Raw genomic sequence first — 23315 nt, forward strand, 5'->3', positions numbered from 1 at the left:
AGGTTTGGTACCTAAATACTACTGAGGACCTTCCTTCTTACTCCCTCCTCTGTATCAGAATCGCTTACTTTTAATGTATTCCACTTGGTGGTATAGGAAAGACAAATGCATTAGTCACTACGCAGTAACTACACTTCAGTACCATGATATTACAGACCATTTTAAGCTCCCAGATAGAGCTGCAGACAAGGAGGGAGACTATCTGCTTTTCCCCCAGAAGAAAGTAAGAGTCTCAAGTCAATAAAAATTGACTTACCCATACAAACAGAATACAAGATATTCATGCTGAATTATGAAACGAGTGGTATGGCAGATTTTAAACAACACGAAAGATCAGAAACATAAAACATCAAGCCTCATCAACTGTGTCAGTTACCAAGATTTTACTACTATATGGAAGGTGCTACAGCCATAACCTCACCTAAGTGTTACTACACTTTACCTGCTCCTACAGCTTCCTTGCTGCCCAATTATTGTAATTAATGTACCTTTGTAAAGTCCCAAATATTTTGTGATAAGGCAATGACTCATCACAATTTTTACTATTTGAGAAAAGAAAAATTCTGATCAAGTTCACTGCCGTTTAATGAGCAATTCAAGTACACATGTAACCCCAACAAAATGTGAAGATAACACTTCCCAAATCCATATGTTAGGCACTTCTAGCTCTGACAGACAGGCTCCATCACATTTAACTGCAGCAGCTCAGGAGTTACCACACGCTTGCTGTGTCTACCCATCAGAAATTGCTGTCCCCAGCGCAGGACAGAAGATCTGCACCAGAACCGGAGCTGCACCCACTCCTTAACCACCACACTTCAGTCTTCTGTGTTAGTTAACAATCACTAATGAGGTGTGTGTTCATGCCTCAGCCACTTCATTTCAGAGTGCTGAATATCTGCATACATCCACTTTCATCAGCTGTTTAAGGCAGCAGCTGGATAGTTAACTGGAGTAATTAAGAAGCTGTTGCACGCTGGCTGCTGTTACCAGCACTCTTACCAGACAGTAAGAGTGGGCTGGCATGATGCTGTGGCTGAAACCACCTACCTCAGCCTACAGCAATCCTGGACGGAACTTCTAGTCTGCAAAGAACAGAAGGTGGCTATTGTTTAAAAAAATGACTATCAGCTTACTGTGTCCCATTCATATACTACAATTTTACATATATAGATATATACACACAGCATTATACAGCAGTCTCTTGGGGATCTCACATGGGCTGTTCACCTACCAATGACGTCAACTACACAGTTCAAATGGTTAAGTAGAAGAGCACCTTGATTCAATAGAAAGAGCCACTGGATAAGTTTGGGAGGGTACACTGAGGCATACCAGAACAGGTCAAGTGGCGAGATGTACGTCATACTAAAAAAAAAGATGTGTTTAGGAGTCATGGTACTCATAAGAAACACAGGGACATTAACACTGCCATACCTTCAGTGACTGTAGAACTAACACGTACTTAAACAAAACAAAAGAAACTGGTGTGTATGACAATTTTCTTCATATTTAAGAATAGCAACAAATGCCTCAAGAAAAGCATTGTTGGTACCAAGAAAGAAAACAGTGCTTTTTCACAGGTCTTTACAAATTTAAGTAAGATGCTGGCAGGGGATAAACAGAAGTATACAGGACATGATGGTAAAGACAGAACCAGAAAAGAAAGCTATTATCAATATTAACAGTATTACATTTTCAATTTGGGAAAGTCCAGTGCAGAAGAAAAGCCATTCTCCACCATTTAGGCTTTCTATAAAGCCTAACAACTATCCTGTCCAAGTGAAACTAAGAAGTTGCTACTGTAGAAAGACATAGACGACCTCCTCCTTCCCTAACTGCTGTTAGCCCATCACCAATGTTACCAGTGAAGGAGACAGGACAATATGCAGATAAGGCTGCCTGAAAAACACGCTCCATCGCTGTTAAGCAAGTATCTTCTCCAACCCACTCCGACATGGGAGAGACGATTATTGCTTCAACAGCCCCTAAGAGGTATATAGAACTTCTCATAGCAAGTGACAGAGGCAGCTGGGGCAAGTAGCTGGTCAGCCAGAAGCCAGATGAAAACAGGAGGAAAGCCAGATAGAGAAGAATTTGGATAGATGAGGAATTTCATGTTGGAGGAACTTACATACAGCCTTCGTTGAAATGCCAAAAAAAGATAACATTATGGGAGAAAATTAATTATATACCGCTGAAAAAAATTTATCAGTGCAAGCCCAACTTCTACTAACATCCCATTGCAAATGAAAATTTAGTTATCTAGATACCTCCTTGTTGCCCCAGGAAAGTACAATTTTGCAGAACCAAACTAGCTGGATAGTTTGACAAATTCATTTTTATTGTCCCTCCGTGAGCCTGACCTCATATTATCAACTTGTTTATGGAGCCATTACTAAAATAATATTATACTGAACAGAATTATTTGGTTTTAAATTCCAATGTCTTCCTATTCTCATGTTACAGACTTATAGACATGAAACCTCCCCAATCGACATTCTTCGGTGGCACTAACTACCACCCCATTACATTTTCCATTGTCAACTAACGTCGTATTTCCACATATCCCTGTTTTCAAATTAGCCAGGACCTCTTATCTCAATTTTCTTTTCTCTAAAAGTCTTCTAAATCTGTCAGGTCATTTTTGAAACAAGGTGACCCAAAAGAGACACAGACACAGTCCGTGTCAGACAGCCAACAAGACAAAACAGCATAAAATAGTATGGCCTAGATTTTATGCATATGGGGTTGCAGCACCGAGTGACCTAAGCAGAACACATACAGAGAATGACAGGAGACTGGCTTAGGCAATTTGTCAAAACAATCTCATAACCTCTTCACCAAGAAATATGGTAAATATGTTGAGAGACAGTGACACACACCCGAAAGCAACTCTTATTGTCCAGGCAATAACGGAGAATGAATTGATGCAGAGTGACTGCTGACACCTGCATGAGGTCGCTAATGACAATTCATGCATTTTAGCAGCAGTAATGTCCTTTGCCTGGTCAGAGTGTTGGCGTGTATATAATTTCTGTATTTACTTTAAAGCCTCGAGATGAGGTAAAAAGCCAGAAGTGTATTATGAACATGTAGGGAAAAGTGCGTTGAATCCAGTCAACAGGATTTAGTAGCAAAATTGCCAATACGCCATCTCCTCCTGGACTGCATTTTGCATGTATCCCTACCAAAATCTTGTCGCATAAATCTGGCCCTCAAGTAGGCATGCATCCAGATTATTATTATTATTCTAAAGTCAACAATCTTCCATAATCCAGAAGGGGTTCATGTAGCAGTACCCCAAGCTAATGTAACATGGCCTCTCTTCCGTGACACTTTGTCCTCCACAACCCAAGATACATATTTCTAAACATGAAGGTCCAAGGCATGCTCTAATGAGCCACTACTTAAGGATATGGCAATGGCAATTCCTATATTTAAGCCCTTTTTCATAAACTTGTTCCAAGCACAGACATCTAAAAACCTCAGAGAACTTACCCAGACTTTAAAGAAAAGTCCATTTAAATTAAAGCTGAGGTCAGCTGCAACTAGGTGAGATTCAAGCATAGTTTTCAAAATTATCTTCTACCAGTGACAAGGAACTACTAGGAACATGCTACTGCCCTTTATCAGGTTTTACTATCTTCATACCATTCACATTTCATGGTGGTAAGTGCACATTAGTAAAGAGGGTTTATATTCACAGCAAAGTATCTTACAGCCAAAGATGTTCCATCTAGTTAGGCCTATCCTAAGTCTGTTATCCTACACAACTGCATCCATGTTGCATGTTTTAGGGAACTTAAGAATCAGTTGTATCACAGAGCCAAGCAAGTCTTTCCTTTGTGACCCCACTGATGAAAAATATACTTCTGCCATTATATGGAGGTCCTTAGCAAGGCTAGTGTCATCTTCAGTAAATGAGCCCTTCCAGTTTCACAGCAACTCTATTCAGCTACATTGCGGAGTGCTCAAACCAAAGGACAAGCACAATGCACCCATGAGAGAATGGGCCACACGTTATCAACATTGCAATCATCGCTCACACTTGTGCGTGTGCTTATTAACAAGCCTGGTACACAACATCTAGTGAAGCATGGACAAGACTTGCTCCTGGCAGGCTTACAGGGGCTACAGGACTTCCATGTGAGAAAATAGGCTTCATGGAGCTCTACGGAGCTGACCCAGGAGCCCACTGCCTGTTGGCTTTATGAAGAGAGCACCCAGAGGTGTATGAGAGACATCATTACTCTCTGGGAGCTAGCTGCTTTAGTCATAATGAAAAAGAATAAAAATCTTGATCTTAAGAAATTGGGAGCAATTAATAATGTTCTTATATACAAATGTAAAAGGTGGCCGCACAAATCGATATGGAAAAGCTTACTAGGTAAAGAAGCAAAAGGCAGTCAAATTTAAAAAATAAGAAGAATGAGATCAGTGTCTCTTCAGACTCAGTGGCTCTTACCAGATCTGCAACTTTTCTGGCCAGGTTCTAGAAACTATTTCTCTCTTGTACAATGAGAACGCTCTATGTAATTGTTACATGGGTTCCCAAAAGGAATTATACCAGAACCTCCACACGCAGATTATCAGCCTCATCCTCAAGCAGAAGGAAACGCCACCCTCTTCATATGGAAAAAATAAGAGCCAACCTTTGAGAGCCACCACACAGCGATGAAGAAATGCATATAACTTGTTCTGTGCGTTCCGAACGAGCCGCAGGGAACTTGTCCAGCAGAAGGCTCAATCAGTGGCCTCAGACCCCTCAGGCCCCTCTGTCATCTTATTAGTCATTTTACTTGCCAAAAGTGAGAATTTTTATGGATACCATTTAAAGTACAGAAGCTGAATACAGGCACTGAGCTCAATGATAGAGACTAAGAGGCATCCAAGTGTGACTAGTTTTAAGGTGAACTGAAAAACATTTTACTCGCTGAATCCTGAGGTCAAGTATGCATTGTGGCTGACAGCCTAATGAATAGTTAAGCAGTTTTGGGCACTGCATCATGCTCAAATTTGGGGTCTTACAGAGCTCTCTTGAAATAGTAGGACCTTGTTGTTGACAGCAGGAAAGTCACTTAAATTAGCTACAGTTTTAAATCAAAACTAAGGAGCAGTATACCTTTCCATACTGTAATTTATTCTTTTCAATATAAATGAATTCACCTGCTTGCTGTAAACTTCACATGTGATTTAGGTTTAGAATCAGTTCTAATTATCTCCTTATTCAACAAGAATTCAAGACACTTTCCATAACTCTAGAATACAAGCATCTTAAAGGCTCACAGACTCCTGTTAAACACATGCCAAAACCCATTACTTTTTTGTATGTTACCCAACCTTCTGAGCAGGTTAATGTCATTAAAATATGGTCTGAACCAATTTATCAATTTCAATGGACAACAAGTAGCCTTATAAACTCTCAAGACTGATTCATAAAACAAGTATCAAGCATATGCTATGCTCCCTCTTCACATCAGAAACTAAAAATCTGCCTTCTGACCCACCCAAAAAGCTTTTTGTAATATCACCAAGTTATCAGCACCGTAACTCTATGAGTTCTTCAAAACATAATTGTTTCCACAGCAATGATAACTATAGGAATTTAAAAAAGAAGTCTTTATCAAGCTAAAGTTTTCCTTGGGAGTGATTTTCCACTACAAATATTACATATGATGAAGACACACATTTTTGTTTTCATTTTTCTCTTCCACCATTAATTCCCTTTGGACACTGATTGTTACAATGTGCAGTATCACAACTTAGTATTTCAGCTGGAAGTGATAGCTAGCCCTTACGGAGTCCTATTTTCCAAAAAACAGTTCTAGCAAATCCTGAAGAACAGCAGAAACATAGTTCTCTGTTGACTTCCGCACCTTGCTATTAATGTAAATGGGGCTGCAAACCAATTAGAAATTTGGCCATATATTTACTGATATAATTAGTTCCATATATGATTTCAAAGCTTTGCACCTGCATCAGCTTAATTGGACTCCACTACACTTGAAATACATAACTGAGCTGAATCTTCCCTTTTCAATTCATATTACGAAGGATCTTAAAAATTTCTTTGGCATCAGCACCAGTGTAAAGCCATGATTCAGTGCAACACAAGAAGATAGTATTTGTTTTAGCACCAAGTGTTCTTTACACCATACATACCAGCAATCTGAGAGAGCATTACAATTCAATCTGTTGTAAAGCCGCTTAAAACAAAAGGTTAGGTTAAAAAAAAAAAAAAAAAAATCAAGTACTTAACATAATGCACCTCTTGCTACTTAAATAACGCTGGCTTCTACTGTACTTCCACCTTCAAATCTGCATTTCAAACATCTGTTTAGCCAAAAGATTCTCTTCTAGGGCCAAGCACAGAAGGAAGCATCTCCTCTTCCCACATCCTTAGCTGAGAAGCAACAATGCCTCCCCTTTCTAAATACATTTCTTAAATTCTCAAGCCTTTCAGGTGCGCAAGGCACATCAGCCTTTCAGTGAGACACAGGCATTCCTGAAAATTTTACCATTTCATATCTCTGCTACTGCAAAACCATTACTCTCATTCCTTCAAACAGCCATTAACAGATATGACATCCTTCTCCAGACTTCTTTTTGCAGCAGTCAAGGTTCAGTGGTTGAAATATCCTTACCTAGGCTGATTTTCCTGGGAAAGATTCTCCCCTCTCTGGTAACCATTGTCTGCCACCTGGGTTGTGGACCGCTTAACAATCTGCTTGAGTTCTTGTTCTAAGCGATCCTGGATGGCTTTCACCGTTTCAGGGATTTTTTTCAGTTTGGCCAGCCCTTTGATGAGTATGCCCATGAAGACAGTGCTGTTCTCCTCTGGATCCAGTTCCGTATCTTCTTTAATTTCCAGAAGGCTTGTTTCTCGCACTGGAATAGATTTTTAAAAGAATCCAAGATTTAAACTATTAAAACCAACACTTAGCACCATGCAAAAGCAGCATATAAACTCCTTTGCCTTCACAGAACTCCTACCACTTTGAGCAACCAAGGAACAAACAAGGAAACCAGTGACACTCAGATTCTGGGGGGAGGCAGTGGATATTTCTGTTTGCTTGGGGGCTTCCCTATACATAAATACAACAGCCTGCATATTTGATTGATTTAGAAAAAGAGGTCATGGCATAAGTTACATATGAGAGAGGAAGCAGAGGAAGTCTGGTGCAATTAAGATATTCATAAATGAGAAGGTATTATATCACTACAAATTCCTTGAGTGTGTTTCAAGGAGCTAAAAGCCCTAAATTTCTAACCCAGCTGTTTTTCTTCGCTATAATTCTTCACAAGAGAGGAATTTTCATTATAAACAGTATCAAGCTTAACACACTTCTGATGAATTCGGCAAAGTTTACACTGCCAAAGTGAATGATTGTTTGATGTTATCCTATTCTGTTTTATTACGTCTGTCAAGGGGTTGATGAAGTTACTCAAATCTTTTAGCAAGGCTTCTAGAAAGGAAAAACAAGAAGAATTAGAGAGGATATTGTGGATACAGTTCTCCCGAAGTAACAGGGATTGCACAGGGAGAAATACTGTTGCTAAGCGACAAGGAAGAGAAAAGCAAGAGGTTCTATGCTTGTTTTAAGTATGTTCATTAAGCAACATTTCTTAATTTACAGATAACACCCAGCAACAACAAAAGCATGTCTCTGTTAAAGACTGGGTGAAACATTTAATAAATATATTCAAACACTTATGTGAACTAAGTGTGTTCAAGGCAAACTCAACTAAAGCATCTTGGAAGATCTACAGTCACACGGCTTGTTAACAGCCGGAGCGGCAGTACACGGACAAACGGCACTGAAGTATACATCTGAAGCTGTGCCATCCACCATACCATACCCTTGCATAGAAATTAAAACCTAACAGCTGTTTCATCTTACTGGTACTGAACTCTGATAAGGGCTGTTGGATGACAGATGACTCCCATGGTTTCTACTGCTCACCAGATTTTTTACTTAAATCAAAACTTATCCAAGAACCTGAATAAACGTCAAAAGATCCACTAGAAGGATTTAAATGATATGGCAGAAATGAAAACTGGCATGTCGCAAGTAGCATGCAGCCCTGTAGCTGTCTAAAGCTATGACACTGAACAGAAGAGCATCAGCACCACTGAGTTAGCACAAGATCAAGAAAACCATGTCCCAAAGAGCCTGCATGGTGCCACTTTATAAAGAGCATCACGATAAACAGACAATACTTATTTCAGTGTCAGCTTACACCAACCTCCACAGCAGAGATTGTTTCTTTCCGTCAGTGTAATCCCAACCCCAGCACCTCTAGCTCAAACCATACTCACCGTTCACACGCTCTTGCATTCAACCTAGAGCACCAGCAACACTGCCAGGTAAGAGTGTGATGAGAATGGAGCCTCTGAGGTCAGCACACGTCACAATGAAGAATGACATCAGGTTTTAAGTAATGAACATCAGGGAGATCAAATAGTGCTTTTCTCCCCTCTCACACTCGCTTCTTTCAATTAAATTTGGGCAAGTTATGGGGCAAGCAACTAGAAACATCCAAAATGCATTAATTATTTTTTTAAAGGGCAAAAAAAGCAAAGATAATATAGAAGATACTTCAAATACACATAAGCAGCAATACCAATTAGAAGTTAACAACTGCAAGCACACATATTTCTGCTCAAAGCTCTCATCTATCACACACCTTTCAACCCACAAGGCTGCAAAGCACTTCGAGCACTGTGTACATGGTCTACCCACTTTGTTAATGCTATTTGTTATTCTCAAAAAAACACAGCATGCCAGGCACAAACACAGAAAATGAGCTCTTTGGAACAAGAGCTACGGAAAAGACAGCACTGGAAATGCTAGAGGAAGAAAGGTTTTAACTTACTGTTTTAAAAAAAACAAAACAAAACAAAAAAAAAAACCCCACAACTATCTTGTTCCTCTGAGTTCAATGCAAACATTTCACAGCCTAAGCAACCTTTTAGAGGACAGGTCCCTGTCATTATGCTGCAGCCCCTTTGTAAGCAGGCTGTAAATTATTCTTAATATCACACAATGAAAACCTGAGAGGGAGGAAATACCGCTGTATCCAAATGTGAGGACAGCATTTAAGAGGACTAAAGGCAGCAATCTTGCTGAGAACTCTGCCAGCACACTAAGATGAACGCTCTTCCATTTTCAAAAGAGCAAAGCAATTTTGAACACCCTCAAATAGTCAGGACATTGATTTACATCTCTTACAAACAACAGCAAAGTGAATAGTTCAGTATCTAGTAGCAACACACTGGTATGTAAGTTTTGTTAGATCTGGTCTTTTGATAAAACAGTAGGGACCATGTTTCCTGCACATTCTGCCTATTAAACAGGTACCCTGGGTAGCTTTGGGGGCCCATTTATCTGTAAGATCTGACAAGATTCCAACCCCGGGCAACTGAAGATGTTCTTCTTTTCCTGCTTCTTCCCCACTTCAAACATCCTCTTCTGCCATTTAATGTCATCAAGGGGTTATCTGACCACAAAGCTTTGGCCCAGGAATCAGCCCCTCCTGTCCCCCACCTCTTCGAAAAAAGGCATCAAAGTAGACAGGTGGTTGTAAAGAAGCTCACCTTGAAAATTGCAATCCCACATGCTATTCTCTGTGGGCAGAGGAGCTCCACAGGTGGGGGAAGATGTCCCTACAGATCAGCTCTCAGAACCGAAACCTTCATCTGCATTTACTCTTAAACTGAGAATGTGAATGACTTTGTTATTCATTTGTATCAAGACAAAAAGCACAAGATTGTCAGAACCTATTCCTAGCTTTCTACAGTCACCAGTTTCTACCTGAAATGCCTGTAAAACATGCCTCCCTTTAAAGGGGTAAGATCATCATTCATGCCATAAGCGCTTGCATTACGTAGAGAAGCCACTAAATTCCTATAGATGTTTACAACAATTATTTTTACAAATCATTCTAAATTGTGGACCTGCTATTCAGATTTGATTTGATTAACCACTTCTCCTTTGCGATTTATCAAAGAGAAGGAAAAAAAAGTCCTATTTTAATTAAAACCAGCTTCACTATATTCAAAAACAATACAGGTAGAAAACACCAAAGAAGAATTCCATAGGATTTCTTCAGTAATACCAAGAAGTAAGTTTCTCCACACTCCTTGAGGGTAAAACAAGTGAAATGTGATGTCAGCAAATGAATATTTAAAATTTAAATTATTACAATTGCCCTTCTCCACCATAATGAAGCCTTTAAACTTCAATTTGCAGTTTTATACTAAAAAAACCAGCTTCAACATACTGCTTTGTTGTCCCATCTCAGCTATCAACTCTTGTACATAGCCCTATGCAAACCAATAGAAATACTGGATTGCATTAAGTCTGATCGAGGCTTTTCCAGATCAGTTTGACATATAGCTTGAAATGTTGTTAGCTAAACTGACCTCTTTGGAAACCTAAGTTTCAGAATCATTTAATGATTTCAAGTGGTTTTCATGGTTTAGTTCCATTCAAAGACGACACCAAATGACAGAATCACACAAAATGGTTAAAGTTGGAAGAGACCTCTGGAGGTCATCTGGTCCAACCTCCCTGCTCAAGCCGGGGGCACCCAGAGCCAGTTGAATTCCCATTGGTGAAGCCATGCTGACTCCTGATGATTTTCTTGTTCTAATGATCTCTGAAAACCACATGTGAAGCTGAACATTTAAATATGGTTTCTCAAAAGCCTCCCAAGACAACAACATAAAGGAATGCCACATTCTCCAATGAAATAGGCAGCCATTTTAAAAAATTTTGCATCACTGAAGCGGTGCATCAGAAAACACACAACTCTGTATTTAAGCAGTCAAAAATCTACCCTCAGTTTAAATCACTAGTAAGTTGAATCACGTGCATCATTGATTCATCACCTCCATAGTTACAAAGGTGGAAACTTCCCTGACAGCTCCCTGGTTTGACGATGCCCTATAAAAATGTCTGTTCCAATTGATGATACCCTCATTTGTACAGTTCTGCCATTTCACAAGAAAGAAACCTGCTGCAGGAGGCATTTTAATAGCTCCAGTCTGATCCCCAGAAAAGCCAATGTTGATAACTCATTTAAGCAAAGCAGCTAAAGAAAAGGCTCTTGGGTCTTGTTTTTCATTCCAATGAATGGTCAAAATTTGCTGCTACTCATTACAGAAGATTTCATTAGCTGTGTGCTTTTATGGGCAACTACTAAAATTTAATGTACTATTTTCCATGATTTACGTCCTTTCTGAGTATACCCTTTCTGCCTTCAATCCTCCTAGAGAAAAGGACGCAAGTTCATAGTGCCCCAAAGGCATAATTTAAGATTTGAAGAAACGTCACCTGCTAACTTCTGGTGCTGAATCTTTGTTCTGACCCATGAATGGAGACAATGAGCAACAAATGGACAGTTACTTTAGAAATGGGTCCTTTAGAAATTTTGGTCATTTTCTTCTCTGCCTTGGTAAAGCCCAGAAGAAAATGGGTCTCAGATCAATAACCTCAAGGCCTCAAGGCAAATCTCCTCTTTCTAAAAGTGTTGTTCAGTTTCATCTACAGTTTTAAGGACATTAGTCTTTCAAAAACAGAGGCATTTTAATATGACAAGGCCACTCTTTCAAATCCCTGTAACAACGCTTCATTCTGAGAAAACTACAAATCAACTCTGTAAGACATGAGCAAAATCCCCTAATACACACAAGCATTATATGTTGATGAGAAGCTCATCATGACCTGGCAATGTGCTCTCGCAGCCCAGAAAGCCAGCCGTATCCTGGGCTGCATCAAAAGCAGCGTGACCAGCAGGTCGAGGGAGGCGATTCTGCCCCTCTGCTCCGCCCTGGTGAGACCCCACCTGCAGTCCTGCGTCCAGCTCTGGGGTCCTCAGCATGGGAGAGACATGGACCTGTTGGAGCGAGTCCAGAGGAGGGCTGGAACACCTCTCCTATGAGGACAGGCTGAGAGAGTTGGGGTTGTTCAGCCTGGAGAAGAGAAGGCTCCAGGCAGACCTAGCAGCCTTCCAGTACCTAAAGGGGGTCTATAGGAAAGCTGGAGAGAGACTTTTACAAGGGCATGTAGTGATAGGACAAGGGGTAATGGCTTTAAACTGAAAAAGAACATATTTAGATTAGATGTAAGGAAGAAGTTCTTCACTTTGATGGTGGTGAGGCACTGGCACAGGCTGCCCATAGAAGTTGTGGATGCCCCATCCCTGGAAGTGTTCGAGGTCAGGTTGGATGGATCCTTGAGCAACCTGGTCTAGTGGAAGGTGTCCCTGCCCATGGCAGGGGGGTGTGAGAGACAGGACACAGTTAACGCCTCAAACACCCATTGTGACTGGCAGGGACCGGGGCCCGGCTCGCTTGCCAGGTCCGGCAACAAGGCAAGTTCTGCATAGCAGCCCCACGTGACGTGGGACACCAGAGGCGTGTCGGAGGATGCGCAGTCCCATGCCCTGATGAACTGAGCAGGACAACTCACCGTATATGGCCATGGGTCACCCAGAGCTTATTTGGGGAGGGGGCTCACGACCACCCCCCGTAACGGCGCCTGCGCAGAAGATTAAGAGTTACGTTAGTCCTTACGGGCGGCACCCAGAAGACCAAGAGGGGGAGTGACTGATGTGAAAAAAGGTGGGAGCTGGGCTATAAAAGGCGCAGACACGAAGAAGCCGTGCGCATGCCCTCTGGGACTGGACCTCTAGACTGGTTGGACCAACGCTGGACCCAGGACCGGTGAAATCTTTGTCTTTTCTCTTTTCTTTCTCTCCTTCTCTCTTTCCATAATCCCTATACCTCATCCCTTTAGACATAAACCACTGACCAAGTCTGGGACTAGGAGTGGATCCAGCCGCCGCTGGGCTCCTCTCTGAGAAGGAGTCCAGAAAGCAAGGGGGTCTGCTCTGAACCTCATGACTCAACAGGAGGGCTCTCCTTATTGTCTTACATATGGTTACCATGGTTCCCTGACATAGTTCCATGCCCATTCTTGTTGTAAGAAACCACACCACCTGCCGTTAACACCTTCCAAGTTCAGGCTGCTTCTGCCAAAAATAAAAAGTTTCACCGATCGCTTCATGTCGTTGCACCTTCATTTAGCCCGAGGGAATTCCGAATTCACCATGACCCCTCCCTGGTCTGTCCAGCCCAGGTCGTGACAAGGGCTTGGAACTAGATGATCTTTAAGATCCCTTCTAACCCAAACCATTCGATGATAAGACATGATAAGCGTGAAAACTGAGTCTCCAAATAATAAAATAAGAGCACGGTAGTCAAATATCTTACGTTGGGACCACGTATAAGAACAACCAATAAAATTATACAGGAAGAGTGACTAAGCATTATCCTTTTGGCTGTCATCACAAGGATCTAAAATTTTCTTCATTTTCCCTTCCCCAAACACACACACAGATTGCACACATCAGTGCTAAGCATCAAGTCAAAACACGAACTGTTAGTAAGGATCAGTGAGAGAAATCATGGTCCTACAAAAACAGACACACAAAAAGTTACTTCATAGGCTTTAATGTTTATGGTGTAGTTGCAAACCCTTCTTAAACTGTAGGAACAGACTTCCTCTAAAACATCCTAAGCGCAAAAATTTACCCTAAGAACAAACTCCACTTTTTGTGCAGCACTGCAATGATAGCGGACAGAATCAGACTCACAGCTGGATTCCCACCACCTTCTCATCAAGCCCTCAGCTGGATTTGTGCAAATGCAAAACAGCTAAAACAGGAAAACTCTGGTTCAGTGAGGAGATCATTTAATTTTTACTACAAATGATAGAGAAAAATCACCCAGCTGGTGTCAGATCCTCAGGTGAGGTTAATTGGGTGGGGGGGGGGGGGATCTTTTATGTATTTGTTGAGCATGTTTGAAGTGGAAGCAACCGTGACAGCAGACAAAGAATACCACAATGGCATTTTTAGAGCCACCTTTAAAACTGGACCCTAAAGGTCTGGCTCCTGCAGGTGTTCTGCAGGGCCAAATTCACAGGTCTCCACGTGTTTTCACCTATGCAGAAGTACTTGCTTTCTTGAAGAAACAAGAGCCAGAAGCAGTAGCTAGACTCAACCTTAGAAACCACCAAACTGCTTGGATCTAGAAGTTAATTTTTTCTCTTGGAGCTGAGAAGCATGCAACAATGAAGTATACTATCTGTTCAGCATAAAATTTACATATGCCATCAATAACAACGTTAATTGTCACCACCTCAGCTCATCTTTGTCGGATTTCTAAACAGTATTCTCAGGAATTTTTCAGGAAAGGGCGCTCTTGGGTTTGCTCTGTACTGGGTGAGCACATTTTATAGTTCCAGGAAGAGCCTGGCAAAGCAGGAACCTTCATAAATACACTTCAGAGTACAGAAGGTTCAAGCAGAGAAATATAATTTAAAAGTGAATTTATTTCTCTGAACTGGCATGAAGGGAAAATGTTACTGGTGAACTGCCGTATCTACAATCCTCAGATGAATGTTACTGAAGGTTCTGTTTATTTTAAGTGCAGCAGGAACAGCTTTAATTTCCTTATAAAGATTCTACAGGACAAGGTAACATCTCCTTTGGGAAGTGAATGCAGAAAGGACTCAAAATTTTGCCATCTTTACTGAGATAGGTTGAATGAGTCAGTGCTTCATAATGACGTGCATTAATATGCATGGCCACTTTGTTTCATCAATAAAAAGCCAAATAGCTTAAATGACTAAAGGCAGAAACAGCTTTTGTTACGCATACACATAAGTTTTAAATTCTCTGGTAGCTCCGCAGTCCTGGAAAAGGCTACTTTTAAATAAAATTATATGGAAAAAATATACATAAGTACATTGTGCACTTGAAGAAAAACCATACGCATACTTTATGCTGATCAAATGTTTTCTATTATAATCTACATCTTTCCCAGTCTGAGGGACACTTGCCCAGCACTTCACTGAATGATACAGAGTGTAACGAGAAACCAGGTAAGAGATTTTCTGGTGTGTTGGGCATGAAGAGCAAGAACAGATCTGCAGAAATGAGAATTTTTAAGGCATATTCTCAACTGACCTATTTACTAGAGTTAAGGATGAAGCCACCAGAGCCTTTGTTTTCAGGCATTTGAAGTGAAAGGAGCAATGCAATTTTATGTTCACAAACAACCTAGTTCCTAGAGACCACGGCTGCGGTTCTCACCTGTTGCTTGTACCCTAGAACCTTAATTCAAATACGGTATGAAATAACTGTTTATCAGGGCATGTTAGGAGAACTGATTTTAAACACCATCAACATTGCACCAAGCAAATAAAATTACAACTTACTGATTTTTAGAAGTCTCAAATGAGTCACAAAATACTTATCTAGCTATGCTTTAGAAATGCTAGTATCACTTCTTGTTCTGCTATCACAAGTGATTAATAGCACACCTTTTTCTCTTCTTACACATGTAAACATTGCCTGGTATATAACCTAATAACCTTTTTTATTTGAAAACATAGACTCACTACTTGTATAAGAAGAAATGTGTGAATGGCCCAGGTAAGGAAATCCTAAACATCCCTATTCTAACTGAAGCTAATGCATTAAATAGGGATCCCATATCCTATTCTAAGTAAAAAATGGTGGAAGAGAGTCTTGGCCTCATCTCTGCCAAAAAATGAAATCAAACTAAGTACCTTGCACTTCGCTCCTTCCTTGTAGGAGGGGCATCATTCACGTGTTGGTTTAACTTTCAATCTTAACACACATCACTCATGCTTTGCAGAAGGTATCTTGGGGAAGTTTACAAACATCCCTGCCAGATGGATAACCCAGACTTAATATCAATTCATTTTGGAGAAGTTTTATAAAAATCTGGAATTTAGATTTGGTTCCAACTGCAGCAAGATAAGCAGTTATGTTACTTCAAAACTGAAGTTGGTTCTTTTTGGTTCTGCTCCTCAGAAGACTTCTGTAAACAACAACTGTGAGTCTACGTACAAGATGACACTGTTGATTTCCATATAACCTTGTTATCATACAAAGTCGTAATTGTGGTGGGCAAGACTGTCATGGACGATCACAGTCAGTTCCGTACAAGAACTATATACTGAAAATAGATATATAGGGATTGATATTGGGCCCAACGCTGTTTAGTATCTTCAGAAGTGACCTGGATGATGGGATCAGGTGTACCCTGATGAAGTTTGCTGATGATACCAAACTCAGTGGGGAAGCGGACACTTGAGAGACACCCTGCAGAAAGACCTGGATCGGCTGGACGAGTGGGCTAACAAGAACTTTATGAAGCTCAACAAAGACAAACGTAAGGTCTTGCACCTGGGAAAACACAATCCAGGAGTGCAGCACAGGCTGGGATCTACCCGGCTGGGGAGCAGTTCTGTGGAAAAGGACCTGGGGGTCCCGGCGGACAAGCAGCTCGGTATGAGTGAGCAGTGTGCTGCTGCGGCAAAGCAAGCCAACAGAATGCTGGGTTGCGTCAACAAGGGCATCACCAGCAGAGATAAAGAAGTCATTATCCCACTCTACTCAGCGCTTGTCAGGCCACACCTGGAACACTGTGTTCAGTTTTGGTCCCCGCTATACAAAGCAGCTGTGGACAGGCTGGAGAGGGTCCAGAGAAGGGCCACAAAGATGACCCAAGGACTGGGAAGCCTGCCCTATGAGGAAAGGCTGAGAGAACTGGCTTTGTTCAGCCTTGAGAAAAGAAGGCTTAGGGGAGACTTTATCACCATGTTCCAGTACTTACAGAGTGGCTACAAAGAAGACAGAGACTCCCTTTTTACAAGGAGTCATACGGAAAAGACGAGGGGTAATGGGTACAGGTTAGTCCTGGGGAGATTCCAGTTGGACACAAAAGGAAAATTTTTCAAAATGAGAACAATCAGCCATTGAAATAATCTCCCCAGGGAAGTGGTGGATTCCCCAACATTGGACACTTTGAAGATTCAGCTGGACAAGGTGCTAGGCCATCTTGTATAGACCGTGCTTTTGCCAAGAAAGGTTGGATCAGATGATCCTTCAGGTCCCTTCCAACCTGGTATTCTATGAGTCTATGAAAATCTTCAACTGGACTCTGCTGAAGCAGAGGGGCAGTACATAAATGGGAACACTAGGGTCAGTACTCACAAAGCTCCGGGCTCTGAAAAAGAAGCATGCCTTGGGACTTTCCTTTACAGACAGAACTGCAGTAGTCCAGCATAAACACTAAAAATGTATTTATCTTTACGAACAGGTTTACACTGGCTACAGCTAAGAAAAAAACTTCTTGGTCAGCTTTGGATAATAACAAACCTCTTGCCAATCTCAGCAGATGTGACAACAATTGGCTAGGATCTAAGTGTTCAAAGGTGACAAGTGTCACCAAAATTATTTTCAAAGCATATTTAAGGTTCATATCACACTAGTAATAACAACAAAAAAAACAACTAAGGAAGACACTAAAGATACTGAAAGGATAGGATTTGTATTCTTCAATAGGTGCATCTCCTGCTGTCTATTCCCCATCATAAGGCATGACGGGAGATCCCTATCAGCTGCATAACTTCAGACTTTTCTTTTTTTTCTTACTATACAGAGAACTATTATTTTAGGTGGAGACAGTATACAACTAACACGCTGAAAAAGAAGTAGGTTACTTTACAGTGGCGAGACTGGGATTCAGTTTTTTGCGGTTTATTTCCTCAGCTCCCCAAAATCACGTGATCTTTAGCAAGAAACTGAACTGAACTTCTCACTGATCACAGGGACAGAACTGGAATTCTTAAGTTTTTTTCCCCCAGAATTTTCATACCATTCTTCTATTCCAGGTTTCCACGACCAAGCTGCAGTTTCCAGCTCTGAAAGTTTGCACTGGCATGTCACAAGTGACTCCTCACAAACCTCCACTATGTAGAAATATAGCCTCAGGCTGTGAGAGACTAGCCAACCCTACAGGAGCAGGGCTAAATAACAAAAACCCCTACAAGACTGAAAGATAAGAATGATCAAAGGAAAGAGTCTAGGAGACAAGCATGACAAGAAAAAACAGAAACAAGCAGACAAAAAAATTAATAAGGATGAGAAGGAAAGATTCTCTGCATTGAGGAATACTGAAACAGTCGATTTTTGAAAGGAAGTGGGGGCAGAGATGTAGGCCACTTCTGTATTATTCATTTTATTCATTTGTTAAACAAGGACAACCCCACTTATTAATCTACTGAAACAATACAAGGATTAATTCCCCATCTGTGCAATACTTCCAAAGCCTCATACAAAAGCACCAATGAAACTGAGTGTTTTGCTCAGTGTTTGTTGTAGTAACAGGTATACAAGTATCACCACCAGATTATTCCTGTGTATAGATAGACCTTTAGTCAAAGTTACAAAGTTCCCACATGGAAAAGCTTTGACCTTTTGGCTCCCACACAGCAAAAAACACTTCTGCAATAACTACACACACCTGCCTGCCTACATTAAATTACGTAGAAGAGACCTCTACGCAAACTGAACTGACTGCAAATCTCTCTTCTGCTCAAGATATCAAGAACATGATCAAGATCATAAGAGGCACAGAAAACTAAGTGTATTTAATTGAAGTTGATGGGCAGGGAGGAGAGGGGAAGGACAATTTGCCAAAAGAAAAATGCAGATATGGCCAAATCCTGCCCCTGGACATACTGCTCACTCATTTCATGACACCACACAAATCACTTCCTAACTTTTTGTCTCAGGACCTCCCATCAGCAGCCAGCCATGAAGAAAGGATGATATGCCTACTACTACTCCCGTAAAATCAGCTGAAGATCTACAAATTAGTTCTGCAAGGAATGCATGTGACTTAAATACTCACCGCTGGAGCTTCCAGGAGTACTGAACTGGGAAGTTTCAAGGAACTTTCGAGGTGTAGATAAGTTAGTAACATCCATAAGAGGTACAGGAGAGGCATCTTTCACAAGTGAACTGTGTGAAAGGAGAGAATTAAACAGTTTACTATTATTTACAAAATTAGTTCACAACAAATTATCCATTTATTTCTTAAATTTGTAAGCCTAAGCAATAGATATACATAACACACAGTTTTGATACAAGAGGTTTACAAAACCTAACTTAAAGCAGAAGTCCGCAGATGAATACAAGTGGATGTCTATATATACACGTTTGACTGAAAAGGGAAAAAGCAAAAAAACGCAATGATGAGGGAATGCTGTCATGTCAAAGGCAAAATTTGTTATCCCAAGGCCTCTGTGAATTTAATAGCACTCTAGACTTGTCTGACTGGTCACAGCAACACGATCAGGACACAGGCACGTTGGAGCTTGCCATAGCGCGTGATTTATTTCCTGGCAGACGCGTTCACCTCCAGCACAATTAACTACTGCTAGCATGATGATAAATTAACATGGAATTCTTAAGATCTTTCTGGAAAACTACATATTGAGGAGAAGAGATGCTCCCATTTCCATGGCTTCTGTCAACTACTTAATCATTCAAGCTTTTCTAGCTCCCACTAGAAACCTCCACTCTTTTTCCTCCCCTTCAAATTCCTGTTCTGTGCACACCTACATGCATCCCTCTCCAAATGAACCTCCTCAGAAAGGAAAGACTTTCTGCTTGGTCATTTTCATAATAAATTCACATAGTATTATTTGCCAGAAATTTGTCATGCTGCCCCAGCTGCATAATGAAAGGCATAAAGCTGGAGGTGGCAGGGGAACACAAGCAAGAAATCATTTTTTAAGAGAAAGAAGTGGAGAATGCTCCTGTAATAGGGTTCAGTATGTTCCCTTAGAGATCAAAATGCTTATAGAAACCTGCAAAGACAAAGGCTAAGCTTACTGTCCTGCATAAGAACCACCTATACTCCCTATACACCTACAATACCATACTTACAGGGATTAGCTATGCATTCCAGCTTAGCAGTGTTAGACAGAACACACTTAAAACCAATACAAGAAATAATTATAAACGTTATTGCATCCTGGTCAACAGCCAGTCTAGGGCAACATGCTGAAACAAAGCAACAAGACTGTCTGTGATGCAAGAGTTCATGTTACCAAATATCAATGATGTGCAACAGGGAATGTGAAAAAAAAGATAGAAAAGAAGAAAACGGATACCTGTAGCAGTTGCACAAAACTGCAGTTAATTAGCAGTCGCATAGTCTGGGTACGCCAAAGCTTTGTGTCTGTTTTTAATTAACAAGATGAGTAAGGAAGAGACTGATGACTTGCTAGCAACCTTCCTTCCTAGAAATTTCAACTTCAATCAATCCTTTATTTCTTAAATTCATTTAATGTAACTTACTATCTCTCCTCTTATTTTTGGTAAGCATTTTTTATTCCTTCTCATAATAGAATACTAATTTTATCTTTTCTCTACATCTTTATCATATGCTGGCTCCCTTTTTGCTCCCAGCCCCTGTTTATGACCTCTCCTACTCTACAACAGTTATCTTCCAATACTGTGTGCCTCTTTTCTAGCCACTATCTTTCTTCCTTCCAACAACTCTATTGCCCTGAAACTTCGAATTCGCAAAATTAGGAAAAAATAGCCAGGCACCTACACTTAAGCTGAGTTTCCACTGATCTGAGGCACCAACCAGGTAAGACGTTTCAACGTCTTTAAAACACCATAGAAACACAACAAGAGCCATGACGCTCCTCAGGCACTTCATAAGGTTACTAGCCATAGGGTGCAATATTGGTTAGCTGGAAATCTTTTAAACCTTGGACATTTGCTAGAAAAGATGACCAGTCTTTCCCTGTGTTCTTCCCTTTGCCTGACCTGAGCCTCATGATCATGACATTTGTAGGAAAGGTATATGCATCAGACAAGGAAAAGAATGCTAAAAGGAACTGACCTCATCATTATTCTGTGGGAAGCGGCACAAAACCAACAGAATCACTAAGCAAAAGTGAAAGAAGGATAACAGACTGTTCACAGGCTTCAAGGTGCATGAACATATTTGGAGTTTTTCTGCTCTCCACAGCCATGAACCTGAGAAATTTGCTTGCCAAAAATGAAAGGTTGAGGTCTAAGTCGATGGCACTTTCCCAAGAAAGTGTCTCCTTATGAAAGGGAGAATATAGCCTTCTTCCCCCCCAGACCTGTTGTCAGTTAGCATCACACCAAACCCACCTTATTCTCCCTTTCTCCTTGTTGCGTTGTCCTACTCGGTTAGTTGATTTGATGTAAAGATGACGGTGTAATTCATCTATCAGGACTAAGTGCATGTTCATCTTCTTACTGTGGAGCTCCAGTCTCAGATCACTCAATCCCTCCACCTGAAGAAGGGGACCCTCCAAGGAGTCTACCGCTGACACCTGGAAGGAGAACACATTGACAACTTTTAAAGGTCAATTCATTTATCTCTCAGGACTTTTCTCTTTGATTTGGGGAGTGTCTGAATACCATGATAATTCTATCCATACACTTTTAAAGCAGAAAACATTTAAGTACTATTTCTTTATTTCTATTCCTAAAAGAAAATTCAATATATAAAAAGGGTCTAATATGCGAACAACTCAGATTTAATGAGCGGTCATCAAATATTTTGAGCATATGTATAAAACAACTTATTTAAACACAGCCTGTTAAATAAAAATCAAAGCACAGTTTATCACAAAATAAGAGGATTATCAAGTAGAAAAGTGTTAGAAAACAATACTGACAATGATGTTTGATTGTCTTCATTCTTTTCATTACAGAAACACCAACAAAACATTATTCTCAATTCTACAAATGGGGAGAAGATGGCTTAAACTTTATTTGCTTAAAGTGATGTCATGACATAGCTGAAAAAGCTTAGAAGGCCTCATGTTCTAGTCTACATAGCTGCTATGTCATGCAACTACACAATTTAAATAAACATAGCCATCAGCTTAATGAAAACTATTGCTAGTTCAAAGGTACTTTTGAACTCTAAAGAGTGTGGGGTCTTTTTAATGCTCAATTATTAAGGCTCAAATTAAGCAAAATAACTTTATACAAGCAACAGAGTAACAGACAAGGATCTTGACAAACAGCAACGTAAACAGGCCATAGATAACATTTCTCTACTGATGCACTTCAACAGTGACCAGCTGACATCCAGTGGGCACTAGACTAAGGAATCTAATTTACATTTGTATCCTAAAAACAAACGTGGACAAAAGCCACCAGGAATGACAAATCAGTGCACAAAAGCAACGCTGTCAAATTGCATCTCTCCCAGATTGTTTTTCAGAGCACTTCCACAGTTACAAAAAAAAAAAAAAAGTCATCCCTCTGCAGTTTCCAAAATCTCAGTGCTGATTTTGTAAGAAACTACAAATAACATGATCTGCACACAGAGATTTAAAATTAAAAAAAAAAAAAAAAAAAATCATTCCCTAATAACTGAAGATACTATTAGTGAAAGAAGACATTTGCTTGCACTTCAGGATTTAAGTTTATAGCAAAACCTGTCAGGTAAACATTAAAAATGAAAAGCAAGGACATACAGTAAGTAGACAGCCAAACTAAGGTCTGGTCCCTTAATACCAGTAAATATTAATTATACTGAAAGAACATCTATCAACGCTGTATTACACTGCTTGCCTCCAAGTCAAGATTGACCCTGAAATAGCTTTGGGGCAGTTAGGCTTTTTAAATTAAGAGCAGTTTCTAAGAAGAAAATGCACTTTTTCCTGACTCCTGAAAAATTTTGCCAAGAAATCCCTAACTATGAAATTCTCTTGTCTGCATGGATGATGAGAGCATGGACTTGCTGCCAGTGTTCAGGCTAGAGCTCAGTCTTCAGAAAGAATTTGTATCACAGTATTAATCACAGAGGACTGAACGGGCCCCTCCTAAGCCCACCAACGCTGCAACTTCAACAGCATTTACAGGTTTCCTAGCACTTGACACAAAAAGCACTATCCATCCTCTTTCTTCCCAGTATCTATTTGTGAACAGTAATGCAAGTTTGGCCATAACACATCAGAAAACCACACCACACATGAAGCAAAAAAACCCGAATTTGCTTCTTCCCAAAAAGCTGACATGCCACTGTAAATACAAATAGAGAAGGCTCAACAGGCATGCAGACACAGCTTAGAAACCTTTGGCAGAAGTGTAAGTGCTAATTTTTATCTTCTTCCTTTGGCAGGTAGAGATGCACCCCAAATTTCCCAATTCCAAAGGCGCTTTAACCCCCCCAGTCACTTCAGGAGAGTTAGAGTCATTCATCACTGCCCTGAAAGCTGTCAGCAATTTCACCAAAGCAAGAACAAGATCAGGAACAACATTTGTCAAACTGAGAAGCTGAGAGATGAAAATGCAGTGAGAGCAGAACTGAAAGCAAGCAGGAAAATGACATTAAAGAGGTTCCAAGACATCCAGGA

At 40.5% G+C, this 23315-nt stretch overlaps 1 protein-coding gene across 1 annotated transcript in view; it reads right to left on the minus strand.

The window, feature by feature from the left end:
* Positions 1-23315, minus strand: part of EXOC4 (exocyst complex component 4) — a 408465-nt gene that overhangs the window by 341228 nt on the left and 43922 nt on the right. The window contains exons 4-6 of the mRNA XM_069801534.1: positions 21091-21275; positions 18803-18912; positions 6648-6891 (exon numbers count right to left, since the gene is read on the minus strand). Coding sequence (XP_069657635.1) covers positions 6648-6891; positions 18803-18912; positions 21091-21275 — 539 coding nt within the window. The remainder of the gene's footprint in view (positions 1-6647; positions 6892-18802; positions 18913-21090; positions 21276-23315) is intronic.

This window comes from Haliaeetus albicilla, chromosome 14 (genome assembly GCF_947461875.1).
Source record: "Haliaeetus albicilla chromosome 14, bHalAlb1.1, whole genome shotgun sequence".
Taxonomy (NCBI): Eukaryota; Metazoa; Chordata; class Aves; order Accipitriformes; family Accipitridae; genus Haliaeetus; species Haliaeetus albicilla.